This window comes from Callospermophilus lateralis, chromosome 4 (assembly GCF_048772815.1).
Source record: "Callospermophilus lateralis isolate mCalLat2 chromosome 4, mCalLat2.hap1, whole genome shotgun sequence".
NCBI classification, from domain to species: Eukaryota; Metazoa; Chordata; class Mammalia; order Rodentia; family Sciuridae; genus Callospermophilus; species Callospermophilus lateralis.
Window position 1 is genome coordinate 52592957 of NC_135308.1, and position 19436 is coordinate 52612392.

At 33.7% G+C, this 19436-nt stretch overlaps 1 protein-coding gene across 1 annotated transcript in view; it reads right to left on the reverse strand.

Moving 5' to 3' along the window:
• Positions 1 to 19436, reverse strand: part of Adam9 (ADAM metallopeptidase domain 9) — a 90811-nt gene that overhangs the window by 68749 nt on the left and 2626 nt on the right. The window contains exons 2-7 of the mRNA XM_076853825.1: positions 13032 to 13129; positions 10435 to 10493; positions 8717 to 8795; positions 3981 to 4057; positions 2839 to 3034; positions 1044 to 1109 (exon numbers count right to left, since the gene is read on the reverse strand). Of these exons, the coding sequence (XP_076709940.1) occupies positions 1044 to 1109; positions 2839 to 3034; positions 3981 to 4057; positions 8717 to 8795; positions 10435 to 10493; positions 13032 to 13129 (575 nt within the window). The remainder of the gene's footprint in view (positions 1 to 1043; positions 1110 to 2838; positions 3035 to 3980; positions 4058 to 8716; positions 8796 to 10434; positions 10494 to 13031; positions 13130 to 19436) is intronic.

The following is a 19436-nucleotide window of genomic DNA, read 5'->3' on the forward strand; positions in this document are numbered from 1 at the left end:
CTCTCAGTTAAATAAAACAATTAGTTCAGTTTCTTAAATAAAAACAAGGAAAATGCCCTGGTGTTGTCCTGTACTCTGAAATTAATACTATTTCCTTACAAAAGCATACCAAGCCCTGGAAGTAATCTACTCTTAAGTGAATTATAGGTTAACTAAGATTCTACAAAGCAAAGCAATTTTATTAGTCACCTGACTAACTTGGTTTAAGCCACAGTATATTAAAGTAATCTGAAACATTCTCAAGCCCCTGATAGCACAGTTTCATTCAAGAAATGCACATAAGCAAATCACTAGAAAGAAGAGGGACGATAAAGAGGAATGAAATTATGGCATTTACTGGTAAATTAACAACATGCTAAGCAAAATAAGACTCAGTCATGGGGACAGAGTTTTCACTATAGTCAGAAGCTAGAGCAAAATAAGAAAGGGGGTGATGGATCCCATGAAAATAGAAGGGAGATCAGGGAGTAGACGGAGGAAGAGGAAGAAGGGACAGACAAAGGGAGGAATTGCAGAATGGAATTAAACAAATTACACTACATAAACATATGAAAACAGCACAGTTAATTCTACCTTTATGTACATCTATAAAGCACCAATTAAAAAGCAATAAATAAATAGAAAAAAGACCAGTAGAGGAGATGAAGGAGACTAGGAGAGGGAAGAGGAGAAGGAGAGAGGAAGGACTAGGTACTAAAATGGAGCAAATTATATTCCATGCATGTATAACCATATAAAAATGAACCTCTATATTATGTATAACTATAATGCACTAATAAAAATGATTTTAACAAAGAGAACAGGGTAGGTGGAGGCAGAGAATCGCTAGTAAAAAATTAAGTCAAAAGTGGTCCCATCTGCTACTTCAGCTTCTAGTGGTATGTTGTGGTATTAAGGTTTAAAGAAAAAAGGCATTTTACTTTCTAAATACTTATTTAAGAAAAATCAATACAAACATATGTCACAGTTTGTATTTCCTTCATGGAACGCCCACGTCTCATGTGCTTTTCATGAAAAAGAAGAAAAACTGTTGCCATCCTTACCCTTTCCTTGTCTACAACAATGAACAGCTCCACATATCGGGTCTGTGGCAGGACAGCTCTCCTTCTCTGTTGAAAACACGAACATCATAAGGGCAAAATAAAAAGTATCAGGCTACACGTTTTTCATATGTAATGATCATACTTTAATCACGTATTTCATGTCTGCTAAGAGTATTGTTAAACTTTACTTAATGTATTCAAGATCAATAAAGCCAAAGATATGTTTTGGGGTTTTTAACTGGTTTTCATTTTTGGTTTTGGTTTTTTGCAGGACCGAGGAGCATTCTATCTCATTCTATCTCAGAGCTTCATCCCAAGCTCTTTTTTATTTTGAGACAGGGACTTGGTAACTTGATAAGGCTGGCCTCAAACTTGCAATCCTCCTGTTTCAGCCTCCAAGTCACTAGGATTACAAGCCTGCACCACCATGTTGAATTAAAACATGATTAAAAAAAAATGTTATCTGCTATCTATATTGATCTGAGGGAAAAACTCCAGCTAAAGATAAAATTAGTTATTCATGAAGCAGATGTTTTAAAGACTGATTTTTAAAATCAAAACACACACAAACACACACACACACACACACACACACAAAAAAAAAAAAACACTTTAAAGAGAAAACCCATTACTAAACTGAAAAACCCATTACTAAAGTGAAAGAATGTCTCCTAAAATTTAAAAGCAAAAGCTGGGGCACACACTACCACTTTAAAAAATAACTAGTTTTACCAGGCATGGTTGTGTGTGCCTTTAATCACAGCAGCTTGGGAGAATAAGACAGGAAGATCACAAGTTCAAAGCCAGCCTCAGCAACAGTGAGGCACTAAGCAACTCAATGAGACCCTGTCTCACTGAGGGCAGGGGATGTGGCTCAGTGGTCAAGTGCCTCTGAGTTCAATCCCCTGTACCAACAACAACAACAAAAACTAGTTTTGTCATTTTACAGAATAGAATAAGCAAAAATGTGTCTTTCAATGTTTCAATTACAAAAAAAAAAAAAAAAAAATAGTCCAAAAGTCAAAAGAGTGGATGGCAGGAGAGGCAATGCCATAATTAAGACTACTTAATTAACTAAAATTATGATCTAAACTGGACATAGTGGTATGCACCTGTAGTTCCAGCTTCTGTAGAGGCAGAGATAGGAAGATCACCTAAGCCTAGGAGTTTGAGCCTGGGCAACATATAGAGTCCCTATATGCCTCAACAAAAAGAAAAGGGGAAAAAATATGCCTCTTCCAAAACAGCACCATCTCACATGTAAAAAGGTATAATCCCTAAAACTGAAGTTAATCCCATCCTAGAACCACTTCAGTCCAAGTGACTCATATCAAAGAATCCTCAAGTGTCACAACTGGGAATATAAGCAGCCTTGGAAGCCATCTGAAGTGATTAGTATGCTAATGCCAAATCTCTCTCTCCTGCATGCACCCCAACCCGTGTGTGTGTGTGTGTGTGTGTGTGTGTGTGTATGTGTGCGTGTGTGCGTGTGTGTGTGTGTGTGTGTGTGTGTGTGTATGTTTCTCCATGGATCAATAATGGCCATTCCCATTATTTCAATCTACATAAAACCTCCACTGAAAAACAGTGTAATGGAGTATTATACAGCAATACTAAATATGATTCCTATTTAAAATTTAAACCCTAGTCTCTAAAACCCACAGAATCTAAACTGTCGTCAACTTGGCAGCAGGGACTACATACTGCTCATCTTTTTAAGTGCTGGTTTAATGAACAAATAAATGATTTTTTAAAAAAATATGAATCCAAGTCATGAATAATTATATTTCCTTACTCGAAGCAGCTGAGTCATGCTGGGATGATCTTCCTCTCTATCCTCTGTGGTTTCCTCCTCTACATCCTTGTTAGAAACTCCACATTTCAGAGGCTCTTTGTGGACATCATCCATTCGATAGAACATGTGCTCAAAGCGAGAGCTATTGTGCAGCGGTTCAATCCCATAACTGGCATTCTCTAAATGTAGCAATCCTCTATATGTTGCATTACACATATGCCATTTTTAAGAAAAAATACACAGAAAAAGGCATCAGAAACCCTGAGTTGAAGTCCTAATTCTCAACACATGTAAAGATACCACAAGATAGGAAAAAATAGAGGCTTTAGAGTTAAACAGACCTTACTGCTGTTATTTAACCTTTCTGAATGGTTGCTATACAACTGCAAAGTAGCAGCTGAGAAAGAGGGGTCTGGAGCTGCAGGACCAGAGCTCAAACCCAAATCTGCTTTCTACTAGTGAGGGATCCAAACAAGTCATTTAACTTTAGTTTACATTCTGCAAAGTATTGTTCAGAAAAATAAATTATTTAATATGCATAAAATACTTAGAATATTCCCTGGCACACAATAACTATTCAGTAAATGTTGTTCCTTAAATGAGAATAATCATAGCCATTTTATATATTTGGTTTGAGAATTAAAAGTAATATTTATCACATCAATCAATCATGTACCCATGAAGGCAACTAATTAACACAGTGCCATATGGCCAGGTCTTCAATACAAGTAACTTTAACATTATTATAACTTCATTGGATATGTCATACAATTTCTCTGAACATCAGTTTGCTCACCAAAATATGATGTTAATAAGCTCTTTTTCAGACATTGTGAAACTTCAATGAGTATGCAGGTAAAAATTTTGTAAACCAACCACTACCAAAATTTAAAGCATATGTTATTTTAAATACCTAAAATTATTTAGTGTTCTCAGAAAAATGAAATTTTCCATTTAAATATTAAAAATCATCAACTATAAGATTTTCCTAAATAAACATGCCAAGAATATCTGAAACACAGCTATAGAGACCTTAGTAACATCAAAGTAAAATTTAATTCTGTTAAGTCCCCAAAATGACTGGGCTTAGAGACAGAGAAGAAAAGATAAAAAATAGAAAAAAAATACAGAAAATGTCTTACCTGAGTCCAAAACAGTCACTAAGAGCAACAGATGATTTATAAACTCCCTCCACATAGCCCCGATAATGACAATGATTCTAAATGAAAAAATATTATATTACCTCCAAATACTGCTACATAGCCGAAAATCATCCTAGAAACTGCAGAGCTAACATTACTTGCATCCAGTAAACTAAAAAATTTTATTTATATTCTTGGCATTTCAAAACATCACATGGCATTCTTCAGAGTATCTGCCGACTATCTACCACCACCCTCCAGGGACACAAATTTCTAGGCAGAATGCCACAGGATACCAGGCACAAACAACTCTGCCCCAGTGACCTTTCATCCTAGAACCAGAACAGGACAGTGTTATGTCATGTTGAACATTTAAGTTACAGTCAATCCAAGAAGCACCAGCCAGTTGACATCTAATACAGGACAGGACCTTATGAGAAGTTAATAAGGTCCAAGGGAAAAAACATTCAGCATGAAGGCAAAAAGGGTATTTTGATCAGATGATTTTCTTTTCTTTCTATATTTTTTATGTTGTTATTAGTTATAAATTCAGCCATCTTCAAAAACTTGAATCTTTACCCTAAATGTTGAGCCAGAAATTAACTAGTGGAAATGCAAAAATATTGCTTAGTAGTTAGTACCTAATGAGATTTTTTTCTCATCTTTTAAACAATTAAAAGGCAATAAAATAGAAAAGTCCTACCAGACATTGAGACATATGCAAGACCCTAATTATTAGAACAATATGATCCTGGTGCATCAGCAGAGAGACCAACCAGCAAAAGAGAAAAAAAGCCTCTAAACAGACCAAAGTACATGTAGAACTTCATAAGATAAAAGTAGCTCTTCAAATCACTGGGGCAACAATGTGCTATTCAACAAATGTGGCTTGGTCTATTAGTTAGACACTTGAAAAGGAAGAAAATTAGATCCATGATTCACACTATTCATAAGAATATATTCTAAATGGTCAAGAGTGTAAACATAACAAAAAAAAAACATAGGATCTATTAAAAAAAATAAGAGAATTCTTCTTTAACCTGGGTGTAGAGAAAGATGTTCTAACTATTACATAAAATCTAGATATGATAAAAACTGATAATTTTTCTTATATAAAAAGAGTATTTATTTTTTAAGCTGCTTCTTAGGAGGAAATACCAAAAGACTCCAAAAGACAACTGACACACTAGAAGAAAATCTTCAAAACCTACATGATAGGTAAAGAGTTAATATTCCTAAATATAAAAAGCTCTTAAATATTGAGAGGAAAAGATTAAAAGTCCAAAAGAAAATTGGGAAAATACAAGAACAGACAATTCACAAAAGATCTAAAAATGTTCTTACATATATAAAAAGATTTTCAATCTCACTCATGACAAAAAAGAATCCCTGGGGCTATGGTTGTGGCTCAGTGGTAGAGCACCTACCAAGCACATATAAGGCACTGGGTTCGATTCTTAGCACCATATAAAATAAATAAATGAACAAAGTAAAGATATTATTTAAAAAAGAAAGAAAGAATCCATGAGTTCACATTGATATCAACAAATAAGACTTCCTCACAGGAGAAAGCACCCCAACAGAGGCACCAATGAAATTAGAGAATCACCATTTTGACAACTGTCACAGTTAATAACTGATTCAGACAAATACTAAATACTGAAAACACTGGGTAAAAAATTTGAAGATATTTACAGTCTTCAAGTATCTAACCATCACATTAATTTAAAAGACAAAAACAGTAACTTCACAGATAAAAACCTGGCAGACCACTCCTTACCCAACTAAGAGATCTGTATTAATACTGTCAAGAGACAGCACAGGCTCACTGACATGACACACAGAGAACTGAGCTGACTGACATCCAGCAGGTGAACCCTTAACCTATCAACTTGATGGTATCTGTTTAATAACTTGCTCTTATTAAATATTTCCACAGCTTTCAATTTAGTTCTGTAGTAAAGTTCCCTTATCTACCTAAAAGGATCTCCCAAGAATACAATTACCTTCAGTCTTCTTATGAAAATTTCATTAACCAGAGAAGACTAAACTAATCTCAGGAAGAAAGACCAAAATTTGTCCAACAAACTTGGACAAACTTTTGCTACATACCACTGTTTTCTATTTCCATTCAACAGAAAAAAACATTGACAAACCATATTCTATTCTGTGGGCGAAACGTGCTTTGTCCTAGGGCATTTTATGTTCTCCAAAGCCATCAAATTCCCCTAAAACAAATCATTTACAGTTCCAAACACTCCCCAAACTCCTCCTCCTCTATAGAAAAGAGTACATAAGGGCTGGGATTGTGGCTCGGTGGTAGAGTGCTTGCCTAGCATGCACAAGGCACTGGGTTCAAACCTCAGCACCAAATAAATATAAAATAAAAATATAAAACTAAAAACTAAAAACAAAAATAAAAGATTACATAAGTTTTTAAATTATGTTGGGTTAGTGGGTAATCATGTGCCTATGATTTTCTTCTGTGCTGTGACTTTTCCTTTTGTATGTTAACAAATTTACATGCCTTTTCTCCTGTGTAATGTCTTTGTCTGTTAAAATATCCCAGCAAACCTTCAGAGGACAGAGGGGAAATTTCCATTAGCTCTTACAGTTCTCAGAAGAACAACATATTATACTTTGTAATACAAAACATCTAATTAAATTGAAAAATAACAATAAAGGTACAAGTAGCACAGACAATTTTGAAACACACAAACTATAAATTTAAAGGTTAGCTAGAGGTACACAGAACTATTGAAAAACAGCCTGGTAAAGGTCCAGGGAGCCTAGGGCAATGGATGGATCTTCAGAGGAAATAAAGAGCATCAATTAACTGGGGGAAATAGTCAACAGAATTTACAAGTTTTTTTACAAGATACCCCAAAGTCCTAAGACACACTAACAGGGAATTTTACACTTCACACAGCAACTCATTTTGAGTGACTTTTCTAAAACTTTTGTTTCTTATAAGAAATGGTCTTCTGAAGGACATTAATGATGAAAACTAGAAAAAAAAAAAAAAAAAGCTTTACAAATTATTTCAATCTTAAGCAACAGAATTGTAAAGGAAAGCATGTACATGTTCTCAATATAACTTTAACTGCATTGTATGAGCAAAGTATATGTCATTATAATATTTGACAATCTAGCCACACTGAAATTTTTTAAAAACCCAGTATCAAAGTTTTAATTCATATTTCACATTTACCTAAACATTATTAAATAACCAAGAAATAAGTAAAAGACTCCATGTTGTCTTAATCGATATTTTTCAAACACCCAGGAAAACGTAACAATTCTATAAACCTTTAATATAACTTATGTAAGTTTCTATATAGTTGAAATCTATTTTTAAAAGTTTTAAGTATATATTCTTTCTATAATAACTATATTTGAGCTAAAAAATGTCAGACTGCCTTTTCTAAGCGTCTTACAAATATCTTACTCATCTTACTCATTCAAGCGTCCTAATAATTCTATGAAATAGTAACTGCATTCCATTTCAACTGATGACCTTAACTTCATCAGGAAGTGACAGAGCCAGAATTCAAGTCCAATCAGTGTATATCTCAAGTAAGTATGCCAAGCAACCCTTACAAGAAAAAAAAAAGTGCCTTTTAAGATTATTGCTTTTGCTAAAGTACATAAATATGTGGTCTTTGGCCTCCTGCCATAGTAATCTTCAGATGGATGAAAAAATGGATGGATTATTTTTTATCTGGTTTATGCTATAATGTAAATCTAATCTCCTCTACTAATTTTCTAATAAATAGACCAGTAGTGCACTAAGATAAAGCAATCAAATAGTGAAACAAAGAAAGGATAGGGCAAAGTCAGCATTTCCTCATTTTTTTAAGTACTAATAATTAATCTAAAATAAAGATTTTTGCCTTCTATTTATTTGAAGAATGCTTCAAAAGTGTCTAACATAAACAATTAGCGAAGCATTACAAAGTTCAGGGGAATAATAATATGTTTAAAGGAAACAATGACGTCTCATGAAAATTACTGCAAAAGAAAAAATACATAGTCACCAAAAAAGGACTGTAAAACATTTCCTGAACCAAACTAAAAATGTTTATGCTCTAAGTAAAAATCACACAAAGCCAAGTTCAACATCTGCCAATTATTTTGAGTATTCCTGGCCAGTTCTGTCCCCGAGAGTATTCTAACGTGACGCAGAGAACCACACCTCTTTTGAATAATAGCATAATAATAATAATTGAACATTTGAATATGACAACAACAAACTAACCACACAGAAATTTTAAAAAGTATCAAAGTTTTAATTCATATTTCACATCTACCTAAACATTATTAAATATATAATGTATATAATATATAACAACAAACAAACATTTTTCTTTACTAAACACTAATGATGAATAAATGGTTTAATAAGAGAATGAAATCTGCTTTTAATAACTTTCAACAAAATAAAAAACTTATATTTTTAAAACATCAAACTTTCCCCCCTTCATAATAAGTAAGAATTACCACTAAATATATTCTTTTCCTGCCTTTAAAACAAAAAATCTTAATAAAGAACCTGGAGGGCTGTCAAGTCCTTTAGTCTATATAAATGTGCCCATCTCCTCCAGGCCATGCATCTATTATAATATTAAAAGTGTCCCCATGGGGTTGTGGGAAGTGACAATTACTTATCTAGAACTCACTTTTAAATTATAATTATTTTTAAATTTTACTATAGGATCAAGAGAAAAATATATTACCTGTACATTGGGATAGTCAGAGATCAGAGTCCCTTCCTCATTGTAGGAATAAACTACAAAATCTTTAGGCAAAAGGTCTCTGGAAAAAGAGTAAAACAAACCATTTAAGTTTACTTTAACTATTAACAACTAAGAACAAACTGATAAAGCATTACACTCAGAAGAGAGGAGCAAAAATAAATTTAAAAAATTTACCTGAAATGTACTACCTTAAAACTAAAAGGTCATAAACAGACTTGCATCTAAAATAGTATGTGTTACTTACACAAAAGTAATGTTAAGCTACAATTTGTTCTATTGGCATGAAATTCTGGTTGCAAAAAATAAACAAAATATTTTTTAAAGTCCTTAAAATTTTCTGATACAACTCACAGGAAAAGAATAACTTACATCATATTTGTAGGAGAAAATAAATATTTTTATACTCTCTTTTAAAAGTTTTATATATAAGACTGGGGTTGTGGCTGAGCAGTAGACCTCGCCTAGCATGTGTGAGGGGCTGGGTTTGATTCTCAGCACCACATAAAATAAATAAATAAATAAAGTTATTGTGTCCGACTACAACTAAAAAAAAAAAAAAAATTAAATTTCTATTTATAAGCAAGAATCATTCACTGCCTTAACCTCCTAAGCCTGATTGAAAAATTCTGTAGTCAGTTGTTGGAGGAAACAGTTATTCCTAATTCTCAAAGCTTCTTTCCATGTTAAGGAAGCTCAGTAGTAAAACCACATGTGTAAGGATAGGGTTCTTTCCAGCAGGGCCAGAGTAGTTATACACTTATCCCCAGGCCTTATAGACAAGTCAGGATGCAGTGTGCAACAAAACAATTTATAATGTGCCATTTCAAATTCAAAACTCAGGTTGGAGATGTAGCTGCAGAAAAATGAAGAACTCTTAAGCCTGACTAAATGGTGCACACCAGTAATTCCAGCTACTCAGGAGACTGTGGCAGAAGGATCAGGAGTTCAAGGCCAGCATGGGCACCTTAGAGAGAACCTATCTCAAAAACACATTTAAGTAAGTTAAATAAATTCAAAACTCTCCTGGAGATACCTAGAACCAACTCATCTATTGTGGTTAGACACGGATAAACTGATGGTTTTCAACCGGTTTAATCAGTTACAAAGCCTAACCTTAGCTACATGACTAACATAGCATCTAAAGACCCCTTCAGTAAACCTGTGCTATGCTGTCACACACATTAAAGTGGCTGGAAATCTGAAGACAAAGCATATCCCTGCAACTGAGAAAGGACACAGAGGGGCCATACCCGCAAGTTTTCACACTCCTCATGGACTGCGAGCTTTCTTCATCCTGGTGTACTACTCCTTTGCCTTTACTGAAGTCTGTGTGAATGGACTTGGAAGGAGCCTATAGAATCTTGAGTCCTCTCAATAAACAGTCCCTGTTCAGTCATCTCAAGTCTCTCCTTCTCCCCACTTCCCCCTTCTACCTCTAGTGGTGAATTTCAAACAACAAATTGGAGATTCTTGACTTTGCTCAGCCTTCTTTCCTCTTGGAAGTCACAGTGCCCAGCCGCAGCACAAATTCATGTGCTTCTTCAGAAGCAGGCCAACCACTGTGTAGCAATGACCTAAGTAGCTAAATCTACCAAAACCAGGTTCAGTATCTACTAAACAACATCTACCTGGAAATGAAATTAATATACTACAGAAGAAATCATTATTTAAAAGTCAAAGTAATTTAAATTTCTTACGTGTTCCTTTCCAAGTGAATAATGTGCTCTTTTCCTTGAGTCTGAATGACATAAGATACCTAAATTCACAGAGAAGGAGGAAAATAAATAATAAGCACCACCTTATAAATTACTTTTAAACAAAACATCATTTATAAGACAAAGGAAAGTCCCTCCTGAATTAAATTAACTTGGTACAATTGCATTTGATTTATAGAACTTCATATCAATTCTAAAATAATAAAAATGTAATCTGATCATCCCTACTTCCCTTTAATAACCGACTGTGGAAAATCACACCCACGTTTATCTAAATTTCTCTTAAATTCATTTATAATTCATGTATAACTTCAGGGATTAAATCCATCTATAAATTATCTACAGTACAAAGTAATTCTTCCTTTTGTTTAAATGAAATAAACTTCTTGGGTTCAAGAGATTATCCCTAGTTTCAATTATTCAAAGTTGAAAAGAAATACAGATTTTTATGACTAAATCTCTACATGGCTTACCTAATTTCATCATTCTAAAACATACTTGCCCTTTAGAATGAGAATCCATCATAAAAAGTCACAGCTGTCTAAATGGCAACATTTCTGCATCTTTATTAGTGGAACACAAAATAATATAGCCATGTCTTACAATTAAAGTCTTCTTAGAGTTAATGAATTAAGATAAGGAACCTTCCACTTCCACATCTTCAAGTTCCTGGGATCCTCCTATCAACCTCAAACATCTATGAAACAACTTCCCTAGTGCTATAGTTTGCATATTTAATGGCCCCCCCAAAGGTGCATGTGTAAAGGTTTGGTGCCAAGGGCAGCACTACTGGGGTATGCTATGGACCCTTAGAAGGTGAGGTCTTGAAGAAGGTCTTAAGGGACTGGAGGTATGCATTTGAAAGGGACTGTGAAACCCTGTGCTCTTCCTCTTTCTCTTTGCTCCCTGTTTTGCACCAGTATGCGCTCCTGCGGTGCTGCCTCACCACAGGCCCAAAGCCAAGGGGCTAACCAGTGAAGGACTAGAACCTCAAAAACTATGAGCCAAAATAAAACTTTAACCCTTTATAAGTTACCTCAAGTATTTTATTATAGTGATGGAAAGCTAACACACCCAGAAACTCACCTTGCATTAGCCAAAAGTGCTCAATGTGACCTCTACAACTTTGCCTTACTCTTTAATAAAAATGACAGTCATAAAAGGACTCAACAAATAATTTTATCAGAAGCATCTATTTAATTTTCTCTACATGTTTCCAGCTCTAAGTTAACATTTTGCCAGGAAATAGCATGAACCCTTCACATCAACCAGTGACTTCCAAGAACTAGACCAACTTCTGGATCCTGGCACTATTCTTCCTACATGGCAATCTGGGAACTCTGTTGTCTACCTCAATCTCCACAGAGACATCAAAAATATCAAGATCCTCTCCACACAGTTTTGACACGTGCCTTTCTATTCTTTCTGTTCTTGGCCAGTGGTAGAGTGTAAAATATCACTATCATTATTACAATCACAGCCATGTGGAGTACTGATGAAGATGCCATCAGAGACACAATAAAGGAGAAAACATAGTTCCTGTGGTAAAAAGTCTATAATCTAGTGAAAACAAGGAGAAAAACAACTAAGTAAGCAGGGTATAATTCTATTATAAGAAAAAACAAAATCAAAACATAGAGTATACAGTTCAGACCAAAAACAAGAGAAAATTATAAACTGTTCTACTCAAGGGAGATCTTAAAGTCACTTAGTCCTCACTTATAGAACAGTAAATGGAATTGAATGATCAACCCAACTAATGGTAGTACCCAGAGGAAGGATTAAAACTAAAAGCTCTTGATTTTGAACTCCAGTGTTCTTTTTACTATGCCCAGTCTCTAAACAACATGCAAACTGCTTTACAGCTGTGAGTGTAACAGAAATTCAGAAGTAATAAGCTATATTGAATTCTTTATTATCTGTTGGAATAAAATTATAATGAAGTTATATAATACTTCTATACAGTTGAAGAATAAATATTATTTCTAAACAAACTCTGTAATAAGAATATAACAGAAAAAAATAATTTTGTGCATTGGTTACCACATTAACAGCACAATAGTTTTCCTCCAATATGGAAATAAAACTCATTGTTTACTAAATATCTCTGGAAATGAAAAATACATTACTATTCTCCAGTGAAGATACAGTATGCAATATTCTGCCTATTACAAATTAAGTGAGGTTAATTCATATATACATTCAATTCTATGACCAGATTAGGATGCTGACTATATAGATTTCTAACCCTTAAACTGAATGGCAGTGGTAACAGTATTTAAGGGTTAGAAATCTATATAGTCAGCATCCTAATCTGGTCATAGAATTCTATTTTTTTCATTCTGTTATGTTTTGAGTTGATCATTTTGTCTTTAACTATATATACTAAGACTTGATACGGCACTTTCACAAAAATGATGTTTGATGGACATCAGTACCACACACTGCAGTACTAATTAATGACCAATTAATTATTCTCTGGACCAATCACTTTAGAAATATCACCTTTGGTTAAAAAAAAAAAAAAAGGAAACAAAGCAAAATCTTAACATATACAGATTTCTCAGGAAATAATGTACCTGTTTTGAATAGGGCCTAGGAGCTTCTCTTCGTTCTCTAGTTAATCTCCAAGGAGTTATAATTTCATAAGAAGAAAGATGTGAGGTCTGTCGAAAGCCTATCAAAAAGGGAATAACAAATATAACAAAGGTAACCTGAAAAACCACACGGTAACAAAATATAATGGCAATCAAAAGATGAATTTCAAATCACTGAAAAATTATATGACATTCTCATATTAAAATATAATCAAGGGGATATAGCTCAGTTGGTAGAGTGCTTGCCTCCCATGTACAAAGCCCTGGGTTCAATCCCCAGCACCACCAAAAAAATATATATTTTTTCCCCGAAAATAGTTTTTCCTTAAATAGCAAAGTACTAGATAAGTATGAAGGGAAATATTTCATTTAAAAGGATGTTAACCTTTTTCCAAACATTGTATGTGTAGCAATCATTTTCAAATATTTTTTAGCTATATACCATAAATCTTTTCTCAAAAGAAATCTTAAATTATAAAAACAAGAGAGAGAGACAGGGAGAATGGGAGTCAACAGAGAAGAAGAAGAAAAGACTTCTTTAGTGGGGTAATGGGAAGGGAGCATCCTAGAATTTAATTCCATTTACTTATCTCCCATTTCCCATTTAATCCAGCATAAATGGCATCCTCTGAGATGGTAGCTACTAAATACTTACTAAATGGAAGGCATGATAAGAAGGAAAAGTTACTTCCAGCATTTAATGGGTTAACTCTCAATAAATACATAATCAACAATGTAGCAACTATCTCAAATAAAATGACTGCCCTAATCCTTCATAAAACAAAAACTTGACACCAAATATATTAACTGTTAAGAACTCAAAACAGTCATGTAGACACTTCCAATTCCAATCCTATTTAGTTCTATCACAGATAGAAATCACATCTTAAGCAGGATTTGGATTCTAAACTCATCAATTTAGTAAAAACTGAGTATAATGAAAACTGCCCACATAGAGGATTCCAACCTACAGTCTCTTGATAAGTTCAACACAATCTCTTTTCTTCCAGCATCATTAGCAGTGGCATAACAATTCTTTCAGTGAACTTGATGAAATATTTGGTCACCATCTAAGGACCACAGATGAAAAATCTCTGTATGTAGCCCTATCCACCAGAACCACATTCAACATGCAAAATCTTAAGACTGGGGGAAGACCAAAGTCACATCTTCCACTCAGTTTCTCCTACAAGAGGGGGGAAGATGGGACTTTCATAAATTAAAAAAGCCTTTATAACCAAATGCAGTATATGGATCTGTTAGATCTTAGTAAAAATAAATCAACTGAAAAATATCTGAGATAATCTGGGAAATGTTGACAGAATAGCTATCAGATGATCTTGAAGAATTACTATCAATTTTTCAGTGTAATAAGCACCTTGTGGGTAAGGATTTATGTCCTGTCTTAAAGATTCATTCTGAACATTTAGTGACAAAATAACATGATGTCTATGATATGCATTAAAAATGATGTAGTATGTTTGAGGAAATCAATACACATAAGATTAAAGCTGGATTATGGGCACATAGGAGTTCATTACTACTCTCCTTTTTCTTGTGTATGTTTAAAAACTTTTATAACAAAATAATTTTAAGTGATTACCTATAGGGCATGGGATAAAGGCCTTTTACTTCTTACTTTATACAATCCTATATTACAGTAACTATGAAACACTATAATTAAATCATATAAAATGAAGTATGACTATAAAATGTCATAAGTAAACATGTAAGTGGACCAACTATTTAAAGTCATTACCGTAATGGAGTACAACTAGCAAGTAATGAGAAAAAAATACATTTCCTACACTTTTGTATTTCTGTATAATTCAAACTTGTTTTTACAAAGATATAAATTTTGCCACTACTGTATTACTTTTAAAATTAAAAGGAAAACAAAAAACATATCTTTAATAAAAATACATAAATTCCTTTAAAAGTACTGATTATCTAGCATCTCTTTTCAATGGTCTTTCCTTTCCATTCCGGTGTGGTGTGGTGTGGTGTGGTGTGGTGTGGTGTGGTTTGGTTTGGTTTGGGTAATGCTAGGGATCAAACCCAGGGACTCAAAACATACCAGGTAAGCACTCTCCACCCAGCCATATCCCTAGGCCTCCATCAGCCTAGTAACTTCACATCTAGAGTACAGGATACTTTTACACCTGGGCTCCCCATGCCCACACTATCCTCTTTCAAGACAATCTTCATGTTCATTCCCTCTTTAATGCTTATGCCCCTCAGATTTCTCAAGTACAGATGAAGCTGAAGTATTTACATCTAACTTTTCCCAAGATAACACTGTATATAAAAATGTTTATAACCTTGCCTGGCTGATTAGCAAATTTACATGGAGGTAATATCAAGTGAACCTTAGCAATATTATAGGCTCTTGGCTTGATCTGGGATTTAAAAGATACAAACAGGAAAATTAAATTATGTTATATACAATACATGTCATACTAACAGTTTTCAAACTTTTTACCCATCAAGCCCTATTATACTATCTAAATATGGCTTCATATCATTACATTAAAAATAATAGAAATGGACTACAATACTCACAAAAGCACCCATAGGCTGATTCAAGGCATATTTATGACATGTCATGTTCAAATATATACATACAGATATTTGGAGCTGCCAGTTGGGAACCATGTCAAAAGAAATCCTTGACCTTAAGAATATACACAAATCACTAAGCAAAAATACCCATAATCCTTACAAAAAAAACCCTGAAATATGGGACTATTTCCTCCCCAAAATAAATTTTTCAATAACTTTCAGTTTTTTCATATTCCTAAAAATACTTTTAATAAGGCTATATACCTACTTTCAGGCCAGGATTAGAAATCAAGTCTTCTGTCTTCTATGGACCTGTTACCCATATTGCCAGCAAAGAAGAATAAAAAACAGACATAAAAATATACGATACACGGGCTTGCCTCGCATGTATGAGGCACTGGGTTCAATCCTCAGCACCATATAAAAATAGATAAACAAAAAATAAAGGTAATGTGTCCTTCTATAACTAAAATACTAATATATATATATATATATATATATATATATATATATATAGAGAGAGAGAGAGAGAGAGAGAGAGAGAGAGAGAGATAAAATACAGCCAGACACAGTGGCATAGCCTGTAATCCCAGCAGCTCGGGAGGCTGAGGCAGGAGGATCGCGAGTTCAAAGGCAGCCTCAGCAATAGCAAGGCGCTAAGCAATTTAGTGAGACCCTGTCTCTAATAAAATACAAAATTGGGCTGGGGATGGGGCTCAGTGGTTGAGTGCCTCTGGGTTTAATCCCCAGTCCCCAAATATATATAACTAAGTAGTAGAGCTAGCACGTGTGAAGCACTGGGTTCAATCCTCAGCACCATATAAAAATAAATAAATAAACCTAGGTATTGTGTCCATCTACAATTAAATAAAATATTTTTAAAATATATATATAAGATACAACTTTCTTTCCTTCTTTATTTTAAAACCAAAATGTCATAATTAGACATTTATTTTTTAAAAGGCTTTCAAAATTATACCACCATAAAAACTTCTGTATGTAAGAGTTGTTAACTTTGACACTGAGTCCTTTTGAAAGCACAAGAATCCACTTTCTGAAGCTATGCCATAAAGAGTTCAAAAACATCATGACAGATGTACAAGTTTGGAAAATGCCACTCAAAAATAATACATACTAATTGTGTTAAAATTCTTACTCCTGTATTTTTTAAAAAATTCCTTTCCTATTTTTAATTCCAATTTCTTTTTTCCTTCTCTTCTGTTTACTTAGTGTACAGATTTTTCCTTTTTTTTTTTTTTTTTTTTTTTTTGCGGGGGGCGGGGATACTTTCCTTCTCTTGGGAACCAAAATAGTATTTTTCCTATATTACTATACAGAAAGCTCATTAACATTATTTGTATAAAACTTTGATTTCAGTAGCATGGACGTACTAGGCTGGAATAGGGGTCATCCCATGTAAGATGTTTAGTATCATCCCTGATCTCAATTAACCAGATGCCAATAGCATTCCCTTGTTGTGACAACTAAAAATCCCCCACATGCCTTCTAGTGAACAATTACTGGCAAAAACAAGAGAGAGTTCACAATGAAACTTAAAATCTTAATACATTCAGCTCTTTGGGGAATACAAACTATTATATTAGAATTTGATAGGCTAAAAATCAGATCACTTGAATCATGGCCTGAAGATAAAAGAGTCGAAACATGAAATTTAAGAGTCCTACACTTAGTAAATAAAAGAAAAAGGTGTTATTTGCACTTCTTTCTTTCTCTAACTCCTTGGATCTTTTCATGTACTAAAATTTGGAAGAAGTCTAAGCATGTTTTTTTTTAAATAATACAACTGTAGTAGAAGGAAATAAGTTAAAAGAATTCTACCTAACTGCAAATCAAATAAATGTCAGAGCCAAACCACAGAACCTTCCCCTTTCCTTCCTGCTCATTATCTAAACAAATAGCTACCTTTCCGTACTTTCACTGTGGAAAATAAACCTGGGCCTCACATTCAGGCTGAATGAGATAATTCTGTTGTTCAAAGTATTTCTCTAAGAAAAATTGTAATTAGATCCATAAAACATTGTTATTTGGGGCCACACGTTTTCATTCTATTCACAAGATCAATCCCAAGTAAATGCATACTGTATCATTAATAACCTCTCTCAAACATACTTTTAATTATGATTTCCATTGCTATATCCTACACTCTCACGTTTTGACAGTTTTTTATATTTACCAATCTTTACATTTAAAAAGAAAATGATTTTGTTGCTGTTTGTTTTAAAGTGCCCCTTGTCAAAATTCCAACTATTATTTATTTATTTATTTTTTAGAGAGAGAATTTTAATATCTTTGTTTGTATGTGGTGCTGAGGATCGAACCCGGGCGGCACGCACGCCAGGCAAGCGCACTACCGCTTGAGCCACATCCCCAGCCCAGATTTAATGCTCTTAAGAATTAATTTAAATTCCAGTAAGAAATTCAAGTTCCTAAAACCAAAGCCAATATCTTAGTCATCATATATTTTCTTCATGCATACAGAAAGCATTCAATAAAATAAATATATGTTCAGTTAACAACCTCTTCTGATCTTTACGTCTATGCATATGTAGTTCTCTTGGTTATAATGATCACATACAAACCAAAATAAGTCTTACTTTCTATGATTAACATCTTTTATGTCAACTTTTCCATGAATGCCCAAAGTTCACACACCTGTCATTTTAATAGCATTACCATATATTGCTCTCTAAGCTGGCATGAGAGCAGTAAGCCAAGCGTGTATTCAGAACAGAATTCTGCTATCAATGAGGGCAGACTCTTGAGGGGTCCATTTGCCTGAGAGTTCTAATGAGCTACTAAAGGGAAGGGATGGGGGGAAAATCAAAATAAAGTGACTTAAATTATGAAAAATCTCATTCAGAGAAAATGTGTCAAAGGGAGTTCTTCATAATTGGGCATGGGTTTTGAATACATTATAACATGTTAGTCTATGATACCATTTTCTTGACTTATCATAAGCTTTAGTGCCCTAATTCTTATCTAAATTTAAATTCTAACACAACTGCATAGTTTAAAACTGACCAAAATAAGTTAATTTCTCAGGTTCACTCATGACTCACGCAGTGACCCATATATAATCACCCTGGGAAAATGATCTGACTAAAACAGATTATTTTCTATCACAAAATGGAAAATATTTTTATAGAAAACATGATATTGGTGGAAAATAATCTCTCAATACACAAACAACATGGTGCAATTCAACCTTGGTTGGATCCATATTGGACCCATTCAAAGGTAATAGGGGATTAGTTGATATGACACCAGGAGGGCGAGATTCATTTATGAGGTAGTATCATCAGACTGACTCAAACACTGGCATCACTCCAAGGCTCTAGGTTATATACATACAGAAGGAGGTATCAAAGAGAAAAAAGCAGTATCATGAGGTTATCCATGTCATATGTTTGAGTTTGTGGATGGTATCCAAAAAAGCTCCTAGTTACCCAGATCTCCCATCTGTTGACGGAGTTTATAATAAACCAGGATTTTTAATAAACAACAAATATAAAATCAAATTTGTAAGGTAAAATTTAAAAGTGCTAACTGTCCTAGAACCCAGCAACTTGTTGTGTACATATTTTCTTTTTTAATCAGAAAAGATTTGGCAACATCCTATTCAAAACATTTTCAGTATTTTGAAACCATCTTTAAATTTGAAAGATTACATATTCCTATATAACTAAGACAAATACAAATATATCAAATTCAAATAATTTGTCAGCATCTAAAATTTTGATTAAAATGAACCTATATTCTTACTATATACTTCATTTTATAATAATTCAACATGAATAAGCTTTC